This window comes from Entelurus aequoreus, linkage group LG27, assembly GCF_033978785.1.
Source record: "Entelurus aequoreus isolate RoL-2023_Sb linkage group LG27, RoL_Eaeq_v1.1, whole genome shotgun sequence".
Classification (NCBI taxonomy): Eukaryota; Metazoa; Chordata; class Actinopteri; order Syngnathiformes; family Syngnathidae; genus Entelurus; species Entelurus aequoreus.
This window is the reverse complement of record NC_084757.1, coordinates 12,222,300-12,247,898: the sequence shown is the minus strand read 5'-3', so window position 1 is coordinate 12,247,898 and position 25,599 is coordinate 12,222,300. Positions and strand designations below refer to the sequence as shown.

Genomic DNA, 25,599 nt, shown 5'->3' with positions numbered 1-25,599 from the left:
CCCAATCACATAATTTCTACGGCTTTTCACACACACACAAGTGAATGCAAGGCATACTTGGTCAACAGCCATACAGGTCACACTGAGGGTAACCGTATAAACAAATTTAACACTGTTACAAATATGCGCCACACTGTGAACCCACACCAAACAAGAATGACAAACACATTTTGGGAGAACATCCGCACCGTAACACAACAGAACAAATACCCAGAACCCCTTGCAGCACTAACTCTTCCGGGACGCTACAATATACACCCCCGCCCACCTCAACCTCCTCATGCTCTCTCAGGGAGAGCCTGTCCCAAATTCCAAGCTGCTGTTTTGAGGCATGTTAAAAAAAACAATGCACTTTGTGACTTCAATAATAAATATGGCAGTGCCATGTTGGCATTTTTTTCCATAACTTGAGTTGATTTATTTTGGAAAACCTTGTTACATTGTTTAATGCATCCAGCGGGGCATCACAACAAAATTAGGCATAATAATGTGTTAATTCCACGACTGTATATATCGGTATCGGTTGATATCGGAATCGGTAATTAAGAGTTGGACAATATCGGCAAAAAAGCCATTATCGGACATCTCTAGTTACAACACTAGTACATGTAGTGAGTCTTATTCTGCGTTGTGTAGTTTTTTAAAATAAAAGACACTTCACCATGCCGTCGGTTCAGTATTTATTGGCAACCTGTGTTGGACACATGAAACACACACACAAGTCTCAACTTTCTGGCGGAGTGATATCTGCTCCTTCTCATTCAAAAGTCCGAAGGAAGAGAAAGTAAGGAACATTCATTCATATAAAAATAATAATAAATTAAATGACATTAACAAAAACGTTTTACCACAAAATAATAACAATGCACAAATCCACATACCTGTGTTGGAAACATGAAACACACACACCAGGTCGCAACTTTCTGGCGGAGTGATATCTGCTCCTGTGTGATGTAAACACCGTGCGTAAATACTAACAAACAATTCACACAGTCGACGCTCTACTTCTAAATAAACGAAATTGTGCATAAAAATGACTCAAAACAACACATCACTTGTACACACAACATTATTGGGTTAACTTTTAAAGTATCTAGAAACGTGTAGGAAGAATATTTACAATAGGTGAGGGCGGACCTACGTCACTTCCGCCTACCAATCCCCTAGCAACCGGGAATTCGTTGAAAACAAACCAGCTCACAGCGAACACAGCATTGACAGAAAAAGCATTTAACGAGCGTTGTGGCTTGGAAGTCGGCGTTAAATCCTTCATTTACGCATTTTTACTTATTCGCATATCGTGTGAAAAAACGAAAATGTATTATTTGCGTCAGACTCGTCTCAGTGAACTTTAAAGCTTATCAGGCTTAGCTTAGTTTGCTAGTTAGCTTAGCCTGCGCGCTACTAAGAAAGAGACGCGGAAGTTATCAACAACAAGATCAAGTGTTAGTGTATAAAATATTGAGAGATTTGAGGGCTACATGTATTGTTTAAGTACAACAAAGGAGAGTTTAAACAGAGAAGGGGGAGGTGGCAAAATAACCTAATAAGGAAAGTAATACCAAGATTACGGGTAAATAATACTGGAATGTCCGGCAAAAAAACCCAAAAGAAAGCAGACTGACCCCTAGTAGCCCGGTCCTTGTAAGTTGTAGCCTTATGAAGGCGCAGTACAGCAGGCGAATAATGTACAAAATATATGTCTTTGTATTGAAAAGTCTTGCAGACAGCATTTTGCAACTGTCTTGAAAAGTTGATTAAATGGCAACATGAAAATTATAGGGTTTATTGGTTTTTAAAAACCCAACTGTTAAGTGCAAATTTAAACGAAACCGGTTTTCGAAAATAGCTAGCTAGGCTATAGACTATAGCAGGGGTCACCAACCTTTTTGAAACCAAGAGCTACTTCTAGGGTAGTGATTAATGCGAAGGGCTACCAGTTTGATACACACTTAAATAAATTGCCAGAAATAGCCAATTTGCTCAATTTACCTTTAACTCCATGTTATTATTAATAAATAATGATATTTATCTTTGTGGAAACACTGATCATCTTAATGATTTCTCACAATAAATATATATAGAAACAGATAAATATCAATATGCAACACTTTATTTTTATATTTTTTTTAAGTGCACATTTTTCAAATTGAACATTTTCAAATGATCACTTCTAAGACAGTCTTGTGAAATCACAATATCCCATTTTAACGAGCTAGCCACTGACATTTTTTAAGAAATTATGAATTACTTTGCACCATGTTTGTACAAATAATAACTCATGTAAAATACAAAAGTCAACTCTCAAATTTTTAAATAAATCATGTCACACTTTGAACTGGACACCAAATCTGTTATCTGTTTCTTTGTCGGTTAGTGAAGACCAAGTCTTTAAAATATTTTCTTGGATTTTCAAATTCTATTTGAGTTTTGTCTCTCTTAGAATTAAAAATGTCGAGCAAAGCGAGACCAGCTTGCTAGTAAATAAATACAATTTAAAAAATAGAGGCAGCTCACTGGTAAGTGCTGCTATTTGAGCTATTTTTAGAACAGGCCAGCGGGCTACTCATCTGGTCCTTACGGGCTACCTGGTGCCCGCGGGCACCGCGTTGGTGACCCCTGGACTATAGTATATACCGCATGTTATTTTTGTACAACTTCAGCTGTCGAACGTTATAAGGTACAAGTTCAACAAGTACAACGTTAGCACGGACGGTAGAGCCAAGTTGTGGTTAAGAAGGTGGATTTTTGTTCCTTATATTTACCAGAAACGAAGTGATCCGAACACACGACCCGGGACTTTGGGGGACTCCAGTGAGAACCGTCCTCGTTTTCCCAGTGTAAAGCTGCGAGCCATTTGTCTCGTCTCTGTGGGCTTTTATCACGCTTTGGCAGAACAAAATACAACCTTTGTTTTCCCTGTTTCCAGTTGTGGTTAGCACAACCAAAAACAACACAGTTTTTCTGCATTTTGGAGGCAGAATGACGGGTTTAACCAGCGTAGGTCGACAGGTTAAAGAGAAATGGCAACGGTTTGTTTTCAACGCCAGTCTGGTTGCTATGGCTCGAAGAACCCGTATGTAGCCCAGTTGCCCGGATGTCGGCCCTCACACATTCACACAGTCGACGCTCTACTTTTAAATAAACAAAATTGTGCATAAAATATACTCAAAACAACACATCACTTGTACACACAACATTATTGGGTTAATTTAATATTTACAATATGAAGAAACACGGAGCAGTGAAGAAGTATTACCTTCTCATTCAAAAGTCCGAGGGAGGAGGAAGTAAAGCAATCGAAAAAACAGCAAAGACACTTCCCGCACCGGATATTCGGTTCTTCAAAATAAAAGCGATACTTCAAAATAAAATATAACACCCTGTCTATAATATAGCGCAACAACATCACACTATTACATACACACAACACTATGTATTTAATCACTTGTTTTTTGACATTTTCGGGCTTCCCTTGCAGTCTTAGAACAATCGCCTCCGACTCACACCCGGCTGGCTCACATGTACGCCGTCCATCACGCTGACCCTGCTTCTACCGCGGGTCAGAAGGGTCACGGCCCTGACGTGCTGCAAAACGAATGTCAGGCGTGAGGCTCATTAGCAAGTGCATACCATGACAATGATGCTCGTCCACACAGCAGTCAGTAACACGGAGGTTAACCTCCACCACTAATGCTGCTTGGACGCCATGACAACCAGCCCTGTAACAGAAATTGGCGTCGAAAAGTGACTTTTGGTTACACTCAGCCGGAAAATTCTATTTGGATGATGAGCAATCTATACGAGAGTAGAAAGTAGGACGACAAAATCGGGTTGAAGCGCTGTTCCGCAAGAGGTGCTTAGCGGTCGCTGGTGTTTTAGCTACTTCCTAATCACTAATCCTCGACAAATAAAATTTTTTCACAGGTATCGTACCTGCAGGACGGGAGGGTACGATAGCTAACCGCTAACAGCAAGGTAGCACTCCTGTATGTAAACAAATGCCATGGGTTGGGTCTACACCAAACTCATTTTAGATGGGGGGGGGGGGGGGGGGGGTCACATGGAGAAAAATCTACTCCGGCACGATAACTTAAAAATAAAGACAACTTCAGATTGTTTTCTTTGTTTAAAAATAGAACAAGCACATTCTGAAAATTTACAAATGATAATGTTGTTAGTTGGGTTTTTTTACACTTCCATGTTGCGGTTAATAGTATTCTATCTTTATTTGTCGTTATTTATATTTTCTGAATAAATGATGTGATAATGTTCATCAGTCAACTCATTGGTGTTCATATTCAATCTATCAAGATAAAAAAATTACATCAAAATCAAATCACAGGATGTTTGTGGAGGGAGGCGTGGCCTGCGGACCTGCAGCGAAGCGGGGTGTGCCAGGACCGGCTTCGAGATCAGTGACAGGTGCGTAGATGACCCACCTGGGCGTGCTTATCTAATCACCTGTCGCTCTGTTAAAGGCAGCAGCCGGGAAGGAGAGAGTGGTGGATGGTGGAGCACGAGCACGACTGACGAAAAGACAATTGCTGAAAAGCACAAGGACAATTTATTGCAAAATAAAACATTGTTGTAAAACTGGAAGAGCCTGGCATGTCGGTGTTTGGTGGTCCGAAGAACCCGGAAGCGCAAGTCTTCCACAATGTTATTTATGTAGTTTGCTCATTTTCCTCGACTGGTGCACTAACATGTGGTTCCATCCATCCATTTTCTACCGCTTAAACATGTGGTTTATTATTATTCTTTTTACATATGTAGCATCATCTACAGATACAAATAATTGCTATAGCGACATCTAGTGGACACATTTAGAACAGCAGTTTCTTTCATTAAAAAATTTTGGCTCATTTTTATACTTAGCAAACTCATTCCGCGGGCCGGATAAAACCTGTTCCAGGCCGTACGTTTGACACCCCTGGTCTACACCATTTTAAATTAACCCCGCAAAGCGTCATCAAATTGATAAGGAATCTTACCCGCAGGAAAAGTGCCGTCATTTTAAAGGTGTGACAATTTCGATGCTGCTATTCTGTCGCCGTGTAGTAGACAACAGGAGTTTTTCAGGTAAATGACCTTGAATTATGTCTTGAATGAAATTATGACCCGATGCAAACAACCTTCCCTAGTTATGATGAGAAAAAAAATCCAATCAACAAGAAAATGTCAACAGACATGGTCACTGAACTTCGTTAACATTCTACAAAACCCAAAACCAGTGAAGTTGTCACGTTGTGTAAATGGTAAATAAAAACAGAATACAATGATTTGCAAATCTTTTTCAACTTATATTCAATTGAATAGACTGCAAAGACAAGATATTTAATGTTCACACTGAGAGACTTCATTTTTTTTTTGCAAATAATCATTAACTTGGAATTTAATGGCAGCAACACGTTGCAAAAAAGTTGTCAGAGGGGCATTTTTACCACTGTGTTACATGGCCTTTCCTTTTAACAAGGAAAGGCCAAGCTTAAGTTGTTCAACAGTCCGGGGGTCTCCGTTGTGCTATTTTAGGTTTCATAATGCGCCACACATTTTCAATGGGAGACAGGTCTGGACTACAGGCAGGCCAGTCTAGTACCCGCACTCTTTTACTTTTTTTTTACTATGAAACCATGCTGCTGTAACACGTGGTTGGCATTGTCTTGCTGAAATAAGCAGGGGCGTCCATGATAACGTTGCTTGGATGGCAACATACGTTGCTCCAAAACCTGTATGTACCTTTCAGCATTAATGGCGCCTTCACAGATGTGTAAGTTACCCATGTCTTGGGCACTAATACACCCCCATACCATCCCGGATGGTTCTTTTCCTCTTTGGTCCGGAGGACACGACGTCCACAGTTTCCAAAAACAATTTGAAATGTGGACTCGTCAGACCACAGAACACTTTTCCACTTTGTATCAGTCTATCTTAGATGAGGTCAGGCCCAGCGAAGCCAATGCCGTTTCTGGGTGTTGTTGATAAACAGTTTTCGCCTTGCATAGGAGAGTTTTAACTTGCACTTACAGATGTAGCGACCAACTGTACTTACTGACAGTGGGTTTCTTAAGTGTTCCTGAGCCCATGTGGTGATATCCTTTACACACTGATGTCGCTTGTTGATGCAGTACAGCCTGAGGGATGGAAGGTCACGGGCTTAGCTGCTTACGTGCAGTGATTTCTCCAGATTCTCTGAACCTTTTGATGATATTACGGAGCGTAGATGGTGAAATCCCTAAATTCCTTGCAATAGCTGGTTGAGAAAGGTTTTTCTTAAACTGTTCAACAATTTGCTCACACATTTGTTGACAAAGTGGTGACCCTCACCCCATCCTTGTTTGTGAATGACTGAGCATTTCATGGAATCTACTTTTATACCCAATCATGGCACCCACCTGTTCCCAATTTGCCTGTTCACCTGTGGAATGTTCCAAATAATGTGTTTGATGAGCATTCCTCAACTTTCTCAGTCTTTTTTGCCACCTTTCCCAACTTCTTTGTCACGTGTTGCTGGCATCGAATTCTAAAGTTAATGATTATTTGCACAAAAAAAAAAAGTTTATCAGTTTGAACATCAAATATGTTGTCTTTGTAGCATATTCAATTGAATATGGGTTGAAAATGATTTGCAAATCATTGTATTCCGTTTATATTTACATCTAACACAATTTCCCAACTCATATGGAAACGGAGTTTGTACATCAGGAGGTTGCCTACAGCCGCAGCTGTTAATATCAATGATGTTGGACCTCCCCCCCCCCATGCTAATTCGAGATGCTGGCGGTTATTTGGAGACCAAAAGAATGCAGACAAAAGCAAAAATGAGCAGACATTCATCACATTCCGCCACCTGCCTGCTGGAACACACACTTTATGTCTGTGTGTGTGTGTGTGTGTGTGTGTGTGTGTGTGTGTGTGTGTGTGTGTGTGTGTGTGTGTGTGTGTGTGTGTGTGTGTGTGTGTGTGTGTGTGTGTGTGTGTGTGTGTGTGTGTTTGCCACTTGTTTGGAAGAAGGCTTCAAGTGAAAGAAAAAGTTGCGCCAACTCCGAGGCAGACATGAATAATAGAAGAGGGCCGAGAATGGCTGGTGCAATATTCATATGTCATATTGAGTGGACTGCCAGCCACTGGCCCAACGCACTCGCTACTTATGAGCGCTCACAGATGACTGAGGACGCCAACATGCGTCCATCTTCATCCTCCTCCTCTTCTTCTTCTTCTTCCTACTTCTTTGCCACGTCTCCTCGTCCCCTTCTCATGTGCTGCCATCTCTCACAAGAGCGTGGCACGCCCGCGGGCCAAATTCAATTATAAACCAAATTAAAAGAGACGCTTCTCCACTCCCCCAGCAGACGAGGAGGCGGCCACACAAGCACTGCACACACACACGCGCACACACACACACACACACACACACACACACACACACACACACACACACACACTCTTGTATTTGTTACCTTCTTGAGACCTCTGAAAAATGCCAACCTCTTTAGGACCAGCCTTTCTAGATACATAAAGATGTGTATTTACAACATTAATAAAATATACGTATTATGCAAATATAAAAAAGTTTATTGTGAAAAATTAGTAATAAGGAAAAAGGTCACAATTTCACAAGGAAAACTTGGAATTTTGACGGTATTATAATAAAAGTCGTCATTTTACTCAACGCAAGTCAGAATTTTACAATATTATGTGCAATATTATGATAAAAGTTGGAATTTAACTCAATAACAGTCGCAATTGCACAAGAAAAGCTTAAAATGTTGGCAATTTTGTGAAAAGAGTCCAAATTTTCCTTGACAAAAGTCACAATTTCATCAGAAAACTTCAAAATGTTGGCAATATTATTATAATAATCGGAATACCGCTTGGCAAAACTATGACAAAAGTCATCATTTTACTCGAAAAATGTCACTGTTTTACAAGAATAACAACACAATTGGCAATGTTGTGATGAAAGTCAAAATGTTATATGACAAATGTCATCATTTTGCATTAAAAAGTAATAATTTTACATGAAAAAGTAATAATTTTATGAGAAAATATTGCAATATTACGGAAAAAGAAAGAATATGAGAAATTGTTCCCAATTTTATAAGAAAAAAGTTGACACATTGTGAGAAAAAGACTGCTTTTAGTAAATTTTTTATTTAAAAAATAAATAAATAAATAATTACTTCAATTTATTACAGTATGTCTCTATATACATATTTATTTTATTTATTGTATTAATTTTGGCCAAAGGGGGCGCATTTAAATTTTTTACACACACTTGTTATTACATATGTTGACCAGAGGGGGAGCACTTCAAATTTTTGCACACACTTGTTATTTCATATGTTGACCAGAGGGGGAGCACTTTTAAAACCGACACAGTCAATTTGGAATATCCCTCCTTTTTGGGACCACCCTCATGTTGATAGCTGTCACCAGCAGGGGTGCAAATGAGACATTGTCTATTAGATGCAATGTTATTGGGACCATGATTTATGTCATCACTTGTTCACACCTCCTCATATGGAAGCTACTTTTCCTTCTTGATGTCTCAAGAAAGAAAATACAAGAACACACACACACACACACACACACACACACACACACACACACACACTTGTATTTGTTACCCTCTTGAGACCTTCGAAAAATGCCTCCCTCTTTAGGACCACCCTTTCTAGATGTATAAATATGTGTATTTACAACATTAATAATAAATACATATTATGCAAATATAAAAAAAGCTTGTTGTGAAAAATGAGTTGGAATTTCACAAGGAAAAATGTCCCAATTTCACAAGGAAAACTTTGAATTTTTACGGTATTATAATAAAAGTTGTAATTTTACTCAACGCAAGTCATAATTTTACAATATTATGTGCAATATTATGATAAAAGTTGGAATTTTACTCAATAACAGTCGCAATTGTACAAGAAAAGCTTAAAATGTTGGCAATTTTGTGAAAAGAGTCCAAATTTTCCTTGACAAAAGTCACAATTCCATCAGAAAACTTTAAAATGTTGGCAATATTATAATAATAATCGGAATATCGCTTGGCAAAATTATGACAAAAGTCATCATTTTACTCGAAACATTTCACTGTTTTACAAGAAGAACAAAACAATTGGTAATATTGTGATGAAAGTCAAAATTTTATATGACAAATGTCACCATTTTGCATTAAAAAGTAATAATTTTACATGAAAAAGTGATAATTTTATAAGAAAATATTGCAATATTACAGGAACGGAAAGAATATGAGAAATTGTTCCCAATTTTATAAGAAAAAAGTTGACACATTGTGAGAAAAAGACCGCTTTTAGCACATTTTTCATTTAAAAAAAAAATAATTTAATTACTTCAATTTATTACAGTATGTCTCTATATACATATTTATTTTATTTATTGTATTAATTTTGGCCAAAGGGGGCGCATTTCAATTTTTTACACACACTTGTTATTACATATGTTGACCAGAGGGGGAGCACTTCAAATTTTTACACACACTTGTTATTTCATATGTTGACCAGAGGGGGAGCACTTTTAAAACCGACACAGTCAATTTGGAATATCCCTCCTTTTTGGGACCGCCCACATGTTGATAGATGTCACCAGCAGGGGTGCAAATGAGACATTCTCTATTAGATGCAATGTTATTGGGACCATGATTTATGTCATCACTTGTTCACACCTCCTCATATGGTAGCTACTTTTCCTTCTTGATGTCTCAAGGGTAAAAATACAAGAACACACACACACACACAAACTCTTGTATTTGTTACCTTCTTAAGACCTCCAAAAAATTGCCTCCCTCTTTAGAACCACCCTTTCTAGATATATAAAGATGTGTATTTACAACATGAATAATATATACATACTATGCAAATATAAAAAAACCTTGTTGTGAAAAATTAGTTTGAATTTCACAAGAAAAAGGTCACAATTTCACAAGAAAAACTTGGAATTTTGGCGGTGTTATAACAAAAGTCGTCATTTTACTCAACACAAATCAGAATTTTACGAGAAAAGCTAAACATTTGTGCAATATTATGATAAAAGTTGGGATTTTACTCAATAACAGTCGTACAAGAAACGCTTAAGATGTTGGCAATTTTATGAAGAGTCGTCATTTTACTCGACAAAAGTCACAATTTCATCAAAAAACTTTAAAATGTTGGCAATATTATAATAATAATCGGAATATCACTTGGCAAAGTTATGACAAAAGTCATCATTTGACTTGGAAAATGTCACATATTTTGCAAAAACAACAAAACAATTGGCAATATTGTGATGAAAGTCAGAATTTTACATGACAAATGTCACCATTTTGCATGAAAAAGTAATAATTTTACATGGAAAGGTAATAATTTTACGAGAAAATATTGCAATATTACAGAAACGTAAAGAATATGAGAAATTGTTTCCAATTTTATAAAAAAAAAAAGTTGACACATTGCGAGGAAAAGGCTGCTTTTACTTAATTATTATTTTTTTGTTTACTTCAAGTTATTACGGTATGTCTCTATATACATATTTATTTTATTTATTGTATTAATTTTAGCCAGAGGGGGCGCATTCTCAATTTCTTACACACACTTGTTATTAGAGGGGGAGCACTTTTAAAACAGACACAGTCAATTAGAAAAATCCCTCCTTTTTTGGGACCACCCTAATGTTGATAGATGTCACCACCAGGGGTGCTAATGAGACATTCTCTATTAGATGCAATGTTATTGGGACCATGATTTATGTCATCACTTGTTCACACCTCCTCATATGGAAGATACTTTTCCTTCTTCATGTCTCAAGAAGGCTAGCAATACAAGAATACAAGAACACACACACACGCACACACACACACACACACACACACACACACACACACACACACACACACACACACACACACACACACACACACACACACAGGCTGATAGTCATTGTGAATTTAGACAGTTTAAAAGTGCTTTCATAATCCAACAGTCAAAACACCGTTTTGTGTGTCTGTAGCTTTGATGCTATTTTGTGTCTCCAGGAAGCACCATGTGAATATGCACATAATAATACAACATACAAGATGCCACAAATCACATACAAAAACGTAACATCAAAGGGGACCTATTACCTTCTGTTGTGTATTTAGGGTCCCCATAAGTCCCGGAAATTAAACGCCCTCAAGAAGAAGTGCTTTAAGACACGGCTAACGTCCATCCGCAGTGTTTTAGCTACCTCTAAATCACTAATCCTTGTCTCCATGGCGACAAATAAAGTACGTTTATTACAAGTATTATTATCACTGCAGGACGAGGAATAGCTAAACATGCTTCACTACACACCAATGTAAACAAACGCCATGGGTGGATTTACACCTGACATCCACTGTAATGATACCAAGTACAGGAGCGTATCTTGTCGATACTACTATGATTACATCGATATTTTTTAGCATCACAAAATCTTTTTTTCGTTTTTAAAAAAAAAAAAATATTATGTTTATAAACTCAGGAAATACACATGAGGACTTTGAATATGACCAATGTATGATCCTGTAACTACTTGGTATCGGATCCATACCCAAATGTGTGGTATCATCCAAAACTAATGTAAAGTATCAAACAACAAAAGAATAAGTGATTATTACATTTTAACAGAAGTGTAGATAGAACATATTAAAAGAGAAAGTAAGCCGATATTAACAGTAAATAAACAAGGAGATTAATAATTCATTTTCTACCGCTTGTCCTTAATAATGTTGACAAAATAATAGAATGGAAAATGACACAATATGTTACTGCATATGTCAGCAGACTAAATTAGGAGACTTTGTTTGTTTACTTACTAATAAAAGACAAGTTGTCTAGTATGTTCACTATTTTATTTAAGGACAAAATTGCAATAATAAACATATGTTTAATGTACCCTAAGACTTTTTGTTCAAATAAAGCCAATAATGCCATTTTTTGTGGTCCCCTTTATTTAGAAAAGTATCGAAATACATTTTGGTACCGGTATCGGGACAACACTAATATGGACTGGCGCAAATACGATGATACAAATATGACATACATAAGAACGGGTGCAAATATGATGAGACAGATAAGAACACGACCCCGAAAGGGACAAGCGGTAGAAAATGGATGGATGGCGTGATGCAAATGTGATACTTCAAAGACATCAAAGATTATTTATACAGGACATGTAAATGGGTTTTAAACCGGTTTGTGCTGGATCTTAAAGTCGCTAATGTGGCTCTGACATTAAAGTTTGAAGAAAAGTCTGAGAAAGTGTACAAAAAAATATTAATTTAGCTAGTGGAGCGGCTCAGAAATGGACGTTTTACCACGTGTGCCCTAAGTGCAATTCTGAAGCGAGCTGCACTTTTGGCCATCTAATGCTGCTGCTTTTTAAGTTCGCCATGGCAACAGGAGGAGAGTTACTTAAAATCAAAATATGTGAGGATTAGCAGAAGCCAGAACCATCGTCATCGGTAGCGGCAATTTGGGTCTTAGCAGTAAAATATTGTACGTCCTGCAAAACACTTGTGCATTTTTGAAGCAGGTCAGCCAATAACACAGCTGCGGGCTGCACTGTGATTACCTCTCCAGCCATCGGGGGGCGCTGGCCCCTCTGTTGTAAAAGGAAAAAAAAAAAAAGAAAAATGGTCGTGAAATAAACAATGTTTTTTTGTACATCTGCAGTTAACAATAAACAATAATAATATATTTTATTTGTAAAAAGCATTTTACATTGAGCAAACAACCTCAAAGTGCTACAGTGTATTAAAAAAAAAAAAAAGATAAAAATAAATAAAAATAAAAACTAGAACTAGCACGCATATATCTTAAAAAAAAAAAAAAGTCTTTTTTAAAAAAAAAAGGGTTTTAAGCCTTTTTTTAAAAGCATTCACAGTCTGTGGTGCCCTCAGGTGGTCAGGGAGAGCGCTCCACAGACCGGGAGCGGCGGAACAGAAAGCCAGTTCTTAGCCGAAGTGAGGTGGACAAAAAAAAAGAAGAGGATGCAAGACAAAACAGCCTGATGACAGGATGCTGTTGTTGAACTGCAACAAACATGTTGTGTGTTTTTGTTAAGTTAGAATTTTCTGTGACTCCTGGGACGAACATAAAAACACACAGAAAAAAAACACTTTTTTAATTAAAATGTATTTAAAAAGCTTCAATTAAGTAGTGATGGAGATGTTTTGATCCCTCCTTATGAGGGATTAGTTATATGTATGAGAGGCGTGTTTTGTAAAACTCATGATGGGAACACCAAAAAAACATAATTGAAAAAAAAAAAAGTTTTCAGACCTATTAAAAAAGCAGGGCGTTAATAAAAGCATGCATTAGAGCAGGGGTGTCAAACTCATTTTAGATCGGGGGCCACATGGAGGAAAATCTACTCCCGAGTGGGCCGGACTGGTAAAATCACGGCACGATAACTTAAAAATAAAGACAACTTCAGATTGTTTTTGTTTAAAAATAGAACAAGCACATTCTGAAATTGTACAAATCATAATGTTTTTTGGGGTTTTTTTTTTACAATTACCTGTAGCGGTTTGTCGTTATTTATATTTTCTGCATAAATGATGTGATAATGTTCATCAGTCAACTCATTGGTGTTCATTTTCAATCTATCAAGATAAACAAAATGATATCAAAATCAAATTACAAGATGTTATTTATGTAGTTTGATCATTTTCCTCGACTGGTGCACTAACATCATGTGGTTTATTTTGTACATATTTTGATTTTTGATTAGATTTTTATTAAGGATCCCCATTAGCTGGTTGCCACAACAACCCACTAGTCTTCCTGGGGTCCACAAACTCAATATAATTACAAGTAAAAGCATATAATTATAACTAAACAATACAGAAAAAAATAAAAGCATCAATAAGAAAACAAGCAAATAATTTACAGTCACAGAATAATAATTACCATATAAATATAACTACACAATACAAAACCAAACTAAAATCATCAACAAGCAAACTAATTAAACAGACTCAGATAAAATATTACTTTCCTTTTAAAAACCTGTTTACTTTCAATGCCGGTGAGAATTCCAGGCAGGTTATTCCAGAGCGATACAAATCTGTGAAAAAAAGATTTCCGCAAAGAATTCTTCCTGTGATGAGGGAGTACAAAATAACCCTTACTCGACGCCCTGGTATTATGATTATGTACATATGTAGCATCATCTACAAAGATTCAAATAATTGCTATTGCGACATCCAGTGGACACATTTAGAACAGCAGTTCCTTCCATTCAAAAAATTTCAGGTAAATTTTTATACTTAGCAAACTCATCCCGCGGGCCGGAAAAAACCTGTTCGCGGGCCTGATCTGGCCCTCGGGCCGTACGCTTGACACCCCTGCCTTAGCGTCTCTGTGTCGCCCTGAGAGAGAATTGTGCGAACTCTGGCTATATATGGTGATAAAAGACTAATTTTGTCACATTTTTTATATGTGGTATAAAACTAACTTCACAGTCGAAAACGTCGCCCAGATGTTTCACTTGCAGTTTTGATATGTGTTGCTCTCTCAGGGCCAGTGACTAAAACTTCAGTCTTGTCCTGGTTAAGCTGCAAAAAAGTATCTGCCGTCCAGGATTTAATTAAAATGCAATCAAAAATCTTTAGTGCCGCCCTAGTGGCTCCCTGGGTAATTTTTTAAAAAGGATTGAAACAGGAAAATAGATGGGGGGGAAAAAAATGTTTTGGTTTTAGTATGTTTTTTGTTTGAGGACAAACATGACACAAACCTTCCCAATTGTTAGAAAGCCCACTGTTTAATATGTTTAATATGACAGTGAACATCGTTTTGTCCTACTAATTTCGGCGGTTCTTGAACTCACCATAGTGTGGACTGTGACGCAACAGTTTGTTTACATGTCAAATCTTCCCCTCCTCCTTTGTCTCATTTTGTCCACCAAAAGTTTTATACTGTGCGTGAATGCACAAAGGTGCGCTTTGTTGACGTTATCGACTTGTTGGAGTGCACGACTGCAAGCTAATCAATGCTAACATGTTATTTAGGCTAGCTGTATGTGCATAGTGCATCATTATGCCTCATCTGCAGGTATATTTCAGCTCATTTAACATCCTTTACTTTGATCCTCTTAGTGTATAATTTAATTGGGCATGTCTCATGACATTTCAGATAGTTGTTTGTGTGCCATGTTGTTCCAGACCACAGCAAACATTACCCAGCTTGCCAAAGATTGTAATACGTTTGTAAATGTATTAAAAGAAGACAGCCTTAACTATACCTTCGGCCATTAAAAGCCAGTAATTTCCAGGAGTTATCTCACCTTCTGAGTAGCCTCTGACTCACTAATGGTTTCTAATGTTGTAAAAATGTGTTGAATAAATATTACATTTCAACATTTCTGTCAGCGAAGATTTGCTTCAGCCTGCGACAGTCATTTTGATAGTAGGCTATTATAGCTAATATAGACACTTACGTCATGTGTTGTCTTCATTATAAGACTTATATACGGCGTTTCATTTTTTGCGGCTTTTTTGTATTTTTGGTGTCTTTCAACGTTTTGGGTTGCTGACCCCTGCTCTAGTGAAGTGAATTATATTTATATAGCGCTTTTTCTCTATTGACTCAAAGCGCTTTACATAGTGAAACCCAACATCTAAGTTACATTTAAACCAGTGTGCGTGGCACTGGGAGCAGGTGGGTAAAGTGTCTTGCCCAAGGACACAACGGCAGTGACTAGGATGGCGGAAGCGGGGATCGAACCTGGAACCCTCAAGTTGCTGACACGGCCACTCTACTAACCGAGCTATACCGCCCCAAGTAGTGTCATCGGGAGACATGGAAATATACAAGTTTGTGTTCAAAATACAAACCCCGTTTCCATATGAGTTGGGAAATTGTGTTAGATGTAAATATAAACGGAATACAATGATTTGCAAATCATTTTCAACCCATATTCAGTTGAATATGCTACAGAGACAACATATTTGATGTTCAAACTGATGAACATTTTTTTTTTGTTGCAAATAATCATTAACTTTAGAATTTGAAGCCAGCAACACGTGACAAAGAAGTTGGGAAAGGTGGCAATAAATACTGATAAAGTTGAGGAATGCTCATCAAACACTTATTTGGAACATCCCACAGGTGAACAGGCTAATTGGGAACAGGTGGGTGCCATGATTGGGTATAAAAGTAGATTCCATGAAATGCTCAGTCATTCACAAACAAGGACGGGGCGAGGGTCACCACTTTGTCAACAAATGCGTGAGCAAATTGTTGAACAGTTTAAGAAAAACCTTTCTCAACCAGCTATTGCAAGGAATTTAGGGATTTCACCATCTACGCTCCGTAATATCATCAAAGGGTTCAGAGAATCTGGAGAAATCACTGCACGTAAGCGGCTAAGCCCGTGACCTTCGATCCCTCAGGCTGTACTGCATCAACAAGCGACATCAGTGTGTAAAGGATATCACCACATGGGCTCAGGAACACTTCAGAAAACCACTGTCAGTAACTACAGTTGGTCGCTACATCTGTAAGTGCAAGTTAAAACTCTCCTATGCAAGGCGAAAACCGTTTATCAACAACACCCAGAAACGCCGTCAGCTTCGCTGGGCCTGAGCTCATCTAAGATGGACTGATGCAAAGTGGAAAAGTGTTCTGTGGTCTGACGAGTCCACATTTCAAATTGTTTTTGGAAACTGTGGACGTCGTGTCCTCCGGACCAAAGAGGAAAAGAACCATCCGGATTGTTCTAGGCGCAAAGTGTAAAAGCCAGCATGTGTGATGGTATGGGGGTGTATTAGTGCCCAAGACATGGGTAACTTACACATCTGTGAAGGCGCCATTAATGCTGAAAGGTACATACAGGTTTTGGAGCAACATATGTTGCCATCCAAGCAACGTTACCATGGACGCCCCTGCTTATTTCAGCAAGACAATGCCAAGCCACGTGTTACATCAACGTGGCTTCATAGTAAAAGAGTGCGGGTACTAGACTGGCCTGCCTGTAGTCCAGACCTGTCTCCCATTGAAAATGTGTGGCGCATTATGAAGCCTAAAATAGCACAAGGGAGACCCCCGGACTGTTGAACAACTTAAGCTGTACATCAAGCAAGAATGGGAAAGAATTCCACCTGAGAAGCTTCAAAAATGTGTCTCCTCAGTTCCCAAACGTTTACTGAGTGCTGTTAAAAGGAAAGGCCATGTAACACAGTGGTGAACATGCCCTTTCCCAACTACTTTGGCACGTGTTGCAGCCATGAAATTCTAAGTTAATTAATATTTGCAAAAAAAAAAATAAAGTTTATGAGTTTGAACGTCAAATATGTTGTCTTTGTAGCGCATTCAATTGAATATGGGTTGAAAATGATTTGCAAATCATTATATTCCGTTTATATTTACATCTAACACCATTTCCCAACTCATATGGAAACGGGGTTTGTAATAGGACCTGAAATAAACCATAATAAACACAATATAAAAAATTTAAGAAAAAAGAGCAAACAAATCCGTATGTAACGAAAAAAAGCGGACGTTTTTAAACTAATAATTAGTATAATTAGCTACCAATAATACAAAGCTGATACAATATCTGTTTTAAGCCTTTTTTTTAAATTTTTTTTTAAATAAAGAAATATCAATATGGACCCTGCATACTATGACTTCTCAGTATGCGGTGTCAAAAGTATCGATATTTTGATTACAGAATCGATATTAGAGCATAAATATCTGGTATCGTTAATATCGGTATGTCAGTATCGATCCGCACATCACTAATAGAGACACACATGGTTACGAGAGTGTCAGTCATTGATGTTGGAACCCTATACACACTCCTCATAATTGTGTGTGTGTGTGCGTGTGCGTGTGTGTGTGTGTGTGTGTGCGCGCCAGAGAGGCCTGTTGTTGTTGATAAGAGCTACACACACCCACATTTACATATACTCCACCCGGGAGGCATTAAAGATCCCTCAGGACAGACCAAGAGCCACTGCCAAAAAAATTACAACAATTAAAAAAAAAATTTTTTTTTTTTTTTGGCGACTTGTCATGTTTTGGACCGACAGAGCGTTCAACTTTGCGTTTAATGCTCCGGGAAAAAAAAGGTCAATTAAGCAATGGTGTCCCGACAGGAAGTGCTCACAGCCTAAATGTAAAAGACTTCCTTGTGGTCTACATAACATGTGATGGTGGTTCTTTGGTCAAAATGTTGCATAGATGATGTTTTACAGATCATCTTCAAGTCGCTTCAGGATGCGCCATTTTGTGGGCGGTCTTATTTACGTGCCTCCACTTCGACAGCGTCTTCTCCCCGTCATCTTTGTTGTAGCGGTGTAGCGTGCAAGGACGGGAGTGGAAGAAGTGTCAAAAGATGGAGCTAACTGTTTTAATGACATTCAGACTTTACTTCAGTCAATAACGGAGCAGCATCTCCTCATCCGGAAACAACAACAAATGTGTCCCGTGAAAAAAACGTCCGACCGGAACTCTCTAATAACTAAAGTTCCTTGGGTGAATAATGTGAACTCACTACACCGGTATTTTTTAACGCTCTCATGGCGAGTTTACTGACAGATATAAGTAAGAACTTTACACTACTTTATATTAGAAATGGCAACAGCGGAGGATGAATGTCCCATAACAAGAAGATGGAGAAAAAGGACAACAAAGGTAGACGCGCACAATTTTTCAGGACATATGCAGATCCCAAATACAGATCAGCAGGTACCAGAAGGTAAGAAAAGTTGCTTTTGCATAATATTGCGAAACAAAACGCAGACAATCCATCAAGCGGTGCGGCTTCATAGCTTACCAAAGTCGTACTCAAACATTTTGAAAGATTTTTGAGTGCCGTGTGTAATGTTCTATATTCTCAATGGAACATTGTGGAGGGGGGCGTGGCCTGCGGGCCTGCCGCGGAACGGGGTGTGCCGGGACCGGCCTCGAAGACAGCGACAGGTGAGTAGATGGCCCAGGCGGGACTTGTTATCTAACCACCTGTCGCCTTTATTAGCAGCAGCCGGAGCGAGACACGTTGTTGGAGTTGGAGTGGGAGCCAGAGAGAGAGAGAGACACAGACGCAGAAAAATACATTTTGCTGGAAAACTTGCACTATTTAATGAAAATAAAACAGTATTGATCCGGGCTCTGTGTGTGGTGGTCCGAGGAACCCACTAGAGGGCAACCTCTACAAACATATACAATGTTGAAAAAAATTTTTAAAAAAAAGTTTCACATTCTCTTTCTAGGGTATTGCGTGTAGAATTTTGAGGACAACAATTGAAATCCTAAAATAATCATGGTAACACAATTATAATTAGTATATAAAGACGATATTATAATTATATTATGTTATATTATAATTAATACACAATAACTAAACAAGAGTAAAAACTATCTACAAGTCATATTAAATCCTTTGTTTTATGCCCTCAAAGTCCAAGGCATTATTCCCTGAGTTTGTAAACATTTTTAATTATTATTATTTTTATTATGTTATTTTTATTTTTAATACATTTGCAAAATTTAAAAAAAATGTGTTTTCACACTGTCATTGTAGGGTATTGCGTGTCGAATTTTGAGGACAACAATGAATTTATTTGATTTTGGAATAAGGCTGAATGCACCAAAAATCCCTTCATATTCTCTACTGCTCACTAGTGTTACCATATCTGAGCTACTGTGTAGAAATATGGGGAAATAATTACAAAAGTACACTTCATTCATTAACGGTGTTACAAAAAAGATCAGTTAGAATAATACATCATGTTGGATATAGAGAACATACTAACCCTTTATTTATTGAATCAAAGATACTGAAATTCCACGACATAGTGAATTTGCAAACAGCTAAAATTATGCACAAAGCAAACTATAACCTGCTACCCAAGAATATACAACAATTCTTCTCAAAAAAAGAGGAGAAATATAATCTTAGAGAAAAACGTAACTTAAAACATTTGTTTGCACGTACAACACTTAAGACCTTCAGTATATCAGTATGTGGAATTAAATTATGGAATGGATTAAGCAAAGCAATCAAACAATGTACTAATATGATCCACTTCAAGAAACTCTTCAAACTTAAAGTGTTTACAAAGTACAAAGAAGAACAACCATGACAAACATTCTCAATTTATTTCATCCATTCATTCAATCATTCTTAAAGTAATCTTACTTATCTCATCATATGAAATATGACTTACTTCACCAATTATTATTATTAAATTCTTACTATTATTTATTTATTTATTTTTATTGTGATTACTTATGGAGTTTATTGTGAATAAATTAAGAACAGGAAGTGAACAAAAAGTTTTAGCAACTGTTATGTAAAGAAAAGGGGTAGGATTAAATAAGCTCTGCTTCTTCCTACTCCTTTTCGAACATGTTGAAAAGAGAAACTGGAAATTGTGATGTATCATGTTGTGTGCTTGCATGTTCGAAATAAACTCAAACTCAACTCAACTCAACTCCGAGCGTTGAAATGAAAGCCCCATAATGCTCAGAACAGCGAACACAACCCAAACACTAGAAATAAACAACGTTTCCTCTTATGACGGTGACACACTCGGGTATAATTTGGTTGGGTTGCTTGTACAATAGTATGAGTGTTACTAGGTGTTACACACACACACACACACACACGCACACACACACAGCACAGAGTGTCCATCAGGTTATTAAAGCAGCAAAGCAACATATTACTCTGCCTCAGTGCCACTCAATTATTCAGCCAGAGTCCACAGGGAGAGGAGGGGCAGCTCGCTGTGCTACTTACAGCACTAAGTAGGCCAAAGAGACGCCAAGCAAAGTGTGACACACACACACACACACACTTGCATGCAACAACGTCACGACCGGTTGAAGCAGCAGATAACACACAATGTAGGAGGACGTTTTGTCATTTAAAGTGTGTGTGAGTCACGCGGCGTGTAAAGCAGACAACTATGTCTGCAGGGGAGAACAACTGAGGAACATCAACCCACTTCAAAAATCTAAAGTTACTCCACGTGTATACGAAACATATATGGTTGTTCTAACACCTCCTCGTATCCTCACTCATAAATGTGTCTCGGCAACACGTCCATCTTCACTAATCCAGCGGGATCTTCTCCATATATTCAAAAGTGCCGACATTCAGTTAAACCAGGGGTCGGCAACCCAAAATGTTGAAAGAGTAGTTGAAAGAGAATCATATTGGACTCAAAATAAAAAATTTAAAAAATCTGTCTGGAGCCGCAAAAAAATAAAAATCTTTAAATAAGTGTTATAATGAAGACAGGACATGATATAAGTGTCTATATTAGCCTACTATCAAAGGCTGACGCAAATCTTCGTTGACAGAAATGTTGTATTTTCATTTTTATTCTACACATTTTTGCAATGTTGGAAATCAGGCTTCTCCCAGGATGAGATAACTCCTGGAAATGACTGGCTTTTAATGGCCCGAGGTACAGATGTGTGTGTCCAAGTCGAAGGAAACGGCAGGGCGTCTTCTTCTAATGGATTTATTACAATCTTTGCAAGCTGGGTCACTTTTGCTGTGGTCTGGAACAACATGGCGCACAAAGTACCAATGATTGTCACACACACACACGAGGTGTGGTGAAATGTATCCTCTGCATTTGACCCATCCCCTTGTTCACCCCCTGGGAGGTGAGGGGAGCAGTGAGCAGCAGCGGTGGCCGCGCCCGGGAATCATTTTTGGTGATTTAACCCCCAATTCCAACCCTTGATGCTGAGTGCCAAGCAGGGACAAACAAATCAGAAATGCAGCCAATATTACATACAGATAATGTTAGAGTAATTGTTTGTAAATTATCACAAAAACTTTGTGTTACATTGAGGGTCTGGTGAGAAGACAAAAGATGCCTTTGAAACCTACCAAGAGTAAGGCTCGTAAAACTCCACTGTGTAGGAGGGGGGGGGGGGGGGGGGGAAGCAAGATGAAGGTTTTCCTGTCATGTATGGTAATCAACAGAAAGATATTGTTCTAACCCAAGGACTTCAAAGCAGAGAGAAGACAGGATCTGCCCAATTTCCAGACGAACTCTTTTTGAACCGCCTTTTTTAACTGGTTTACGAATGTCTTTTTGTACTATTTTATGGACCTATTTTTGAACTATTTTACGAACTCTTTTTGAACTGACCTTTTCTGTGAATTGTTTACGACCTTTTCTGTGAACTTTTTGTGACATTTGTCCTTTGGAAACAGCGGTGGCCATGTGGTGGGGGAGGGTCCAAAATAAAAGAAGGAGGGATGCAATCTTTTGACAGAATGTGCTGAGATACTGTCGAGAGTACAGTGTACAGACGACTCTCCTCAATATTGAGTCCAAATTGAAGTCTGTCTTTGTTTAATTCTTTGCCTCTTGTCTTCTTTAATAGATGTGTGAACCTGACAGATAATGTTTTCATGACACATGCAAATATAAATTAAATACACCAAGGACATAAGTAAAGGAAATTAAATGAGCTCAAATATACCTACAAACGAGGCATAATGATGCAATATGTACATACAGCTAGCCTAAATAGCATGTTAGCATGGATTAGCTTGCAGTCACGCAGTGACCAAATATGCCTGATTAGCACTCCAACAAGTCAATAACATCAACAAAGTGCACCTTTGTGCATTCATGCACAGCGTAAAACGTTTGGTGGACAAAATGAGACAGAGAAGGGGTGGCATAAAACACGTCTTTCTGGGGCAGCGTCGGAGAAAGTTGCACACGTAAAGAAACTGTTGAGTCACAGTCCACACAACGGTGAGTTCAAAGGCCGCTGAAATTAGTAGGACAAAACGTCGCTCGCCAAATATTCTCATCAGTGAAGCACAAACATATTAAACAGTTGGCTTTCTAACAATTAGGAAGGTTTGTGTCGTGTTTGTCCTCCTACAGAAACCATATTACAATAAAAAACTAGTTCGCCCCATTTCCATTCATTTAAAAAAAAAAAAAAGCTCCATGGAGCCACCAGTTAAACGGTCGACAGTTGTTTTCGACGTAAAAATTGAGAGCCAAAAGTGTCATTTCTAGGACGGTTTTGCCGACCTGTGTTGTAGTATGGTTAACGTCACCGTTATTGCTAAGCAGCGTTAAACAACAAGACCATAGCAACACGCAACATGAACACATGCACACGCTAACTTCCTGTTCAGTGCAAAATAAGCTTCGAAAGAAAAGTATAGGAGTATGAACCTTCAACATAGGAGTATTATTATGGTGTGTGTATAAGGTAAGACATATTATCTGGCGTTTTGTTTAGCTATATTATCCAAAAGCAACTTTTCTTACCTTCTGGTACCTGCTGATGTGTATTTGGGATCTGCATAAGTCCTGAAAATTTGCGCATGTCCGCCTTTGTAGTCTGTGCCGACACCGTAGTCGATAAGCTTCTTTTTTTCCTCTATCTTCTTGTTATGGGACATTCATCTTCCGCTGTTGCCGTTTCTAATATAAAGTAGTGTAAAGTTCTTACTTATATCTGTCAGTAAACTCGCCATGAAAGCGCTAAAACATACCGGTGTAGTGAGTTTACATTATTCACCCAAGGAACTTTAGTTATTAGAGAGTTCCGGTCGGACGGTTTTTCACGGGACACATTTCCGGCCTTGTTCTTGCACTAGTGAGCCACGGATGAGGAGATGCTGCTCCGTTATTGACTGAAGTAAAGTCTGAATGTCACTAAAACAGTTAGCTCCATCTTACTATCGTACTGAACACATTTTGACAGATTTTTGAGCGCCGTGTGCAATGTTCTATATTCTACATGGAACAATTAAAGGCCTACTGAAAGCCACTACTACCGACCACGCAGTCTGATAGTTTATATATCAATGATGAAATCTTAACATTGAAACACATGCCAATACGGCCGGGTTAACTTATAAAGTGACATTCTAAAATTCCCGCCACACTTCCGGTTGAAAAACTCCTTTGGATATGATTTATGCGCGTGACGTCACAAAATCCACGGAAGTGGTTGGACCCCATCGAACCGGATACAAAAACCTCTTGTTTTCTTCGACAAAATTCCACAGTATTCTGGACATCTGTGTTGGTTAATCTTTTGCAATTTGTTTAATGAACATCGGATCGATCGGTGTATTAGCGGCTAAGTACAATACTTACAGCAACACAACAAGGACTACTTACTACGCCTAGCCGATGCTTGCCGCCAAACCCACGGATGAAGTCCTTCGTCGCGCCGTCGATCGCTGGAACGCAGGTGAGCACGGCTGTTGATGGGAAGATGAGGGCTGGCTGGCGTAGGTGGAGCGCTAATGTTTTTATCATAGTTCTGTGAGGTCCGGTTGCTAAGTTGCTAAACTAGCCTTAGCGTCGTTAGCAACAGCATTGTTAAGCCTTACCAGGCTGAGAATTTTTAACCGTGTAGTTACATGTCCATGTTTTAATAGTATTGTTGATCCCTTGTCTATCCTTCCAGTCAGGGGTTTATTTATTTTGTTTCTATCTGCATTTGAGAACGATGCTAACACGTTAGCTCAGGAGCTAAGTGTGTCACCGATGTATTGTCGTGGAGATAAAAGTCACTTTAAATGTCCATTTCGCGTGCTCGACTCTCATTTTCAAGAGGATATAGTATCCGAGGTGGTTTAAAATACAAATCTGTGATCCACAATAGAAAAAGGAGAGTGTGGAATCCAATGAGCCAGCTTGTACCTAAGTTACGGTCAGAGCGAAAAAAAGATACGTCCATCACTGCCTCTCCAGTCCTTCACTGTAATGTTCCTCATCTACGAATCTTTCATCCTCGCTCAAATTAATGGGGTAATCGTCGCTTTGTCGCTCCGAATCTCTCTCGCTCCATTGTAAACAACGGGGAATTGTGAGGAATACTAGCTCCTGTGACGTCACGCTACTTCCGGTACAGGCAAGGCTTTTTTTTATCAGCGAGCAAAAGTTGCGAACTTTATCGTCGATTTTCTCTACTAAATCCTTTCAGCAAAAATATGGCAATATCGCGAAATGATCAAGTATGACACATAGAACGGATCTGCTATTCCCGTTTAAATAAAAAAAAATAATTTCAGTAGGCCTTTAAAGTTTTGGTGTTGTTTACTGCCGTCATCTTGCAGTTTACACGTATCTCTTATGTGTGACTGCCATCTACTTGTCACACTTATCATGACACCATGCACCAAATAAAATAGCTTCGAGGTCGGTAAGCACAAACAAAATTATTCCATACATTGGCGCACCGGGTTATAAGGCACACTGTACAAATGAAAGGATTTTAAGTGCGCCTTATAGTCCGAAAAATACGGTATTTTACTCTTGCGTCCTAATCTAGTGATGTTTTATTGCTGGAAATGTACTTGAGAAAATGCTTAAAGAACATAGATGAAAAATGTATCTGTCTTCAAGTACAAAAGTGGGAACACACAGGGGCATGAAAGGTGTTTTAAAAAAGAAAAAGAACTATAAATGTCATAATAGGTTCCAGAAAATAGCCATGAAAGGCAGACACTGAAAAAGGAGAAAACAGGCTATGGTGTCTTCATATCATCACATTTATTTTTTACTCATATTGTTAACCATATCAGTTTTGAAGTGTTCATGGACCAGGGGGA

The 25,599-nt window shown here is 38.4% G+C and overlaps 1 protein-coding gene across 1 annotated transcript in view; it reads right to left on the bottom strand.

Moving 5' to 3' along the window:
* Positions 1-4,088: 4,088 nt before the first annotated feature.
* oma1 (OMA1 zinc metallopeptidase) overlaps positions 4,089-25,599 on the bottom strand; it is a 58,518-nt gene continuing 37,007 nt past the window's right edge. Inside the window, exon 8 of the mRNA XM_062038864.1 lies at positions 4,089-4,547. Within this exon, the coding sequence (XP_061894848.1) occupies positions 4,476-4,547 (72 nt within the window). The 3' untranslated portion in view covers positions 4,089-4,475. The remainder of the gene's footprint in view (positions 4,548-25,599) is intronic.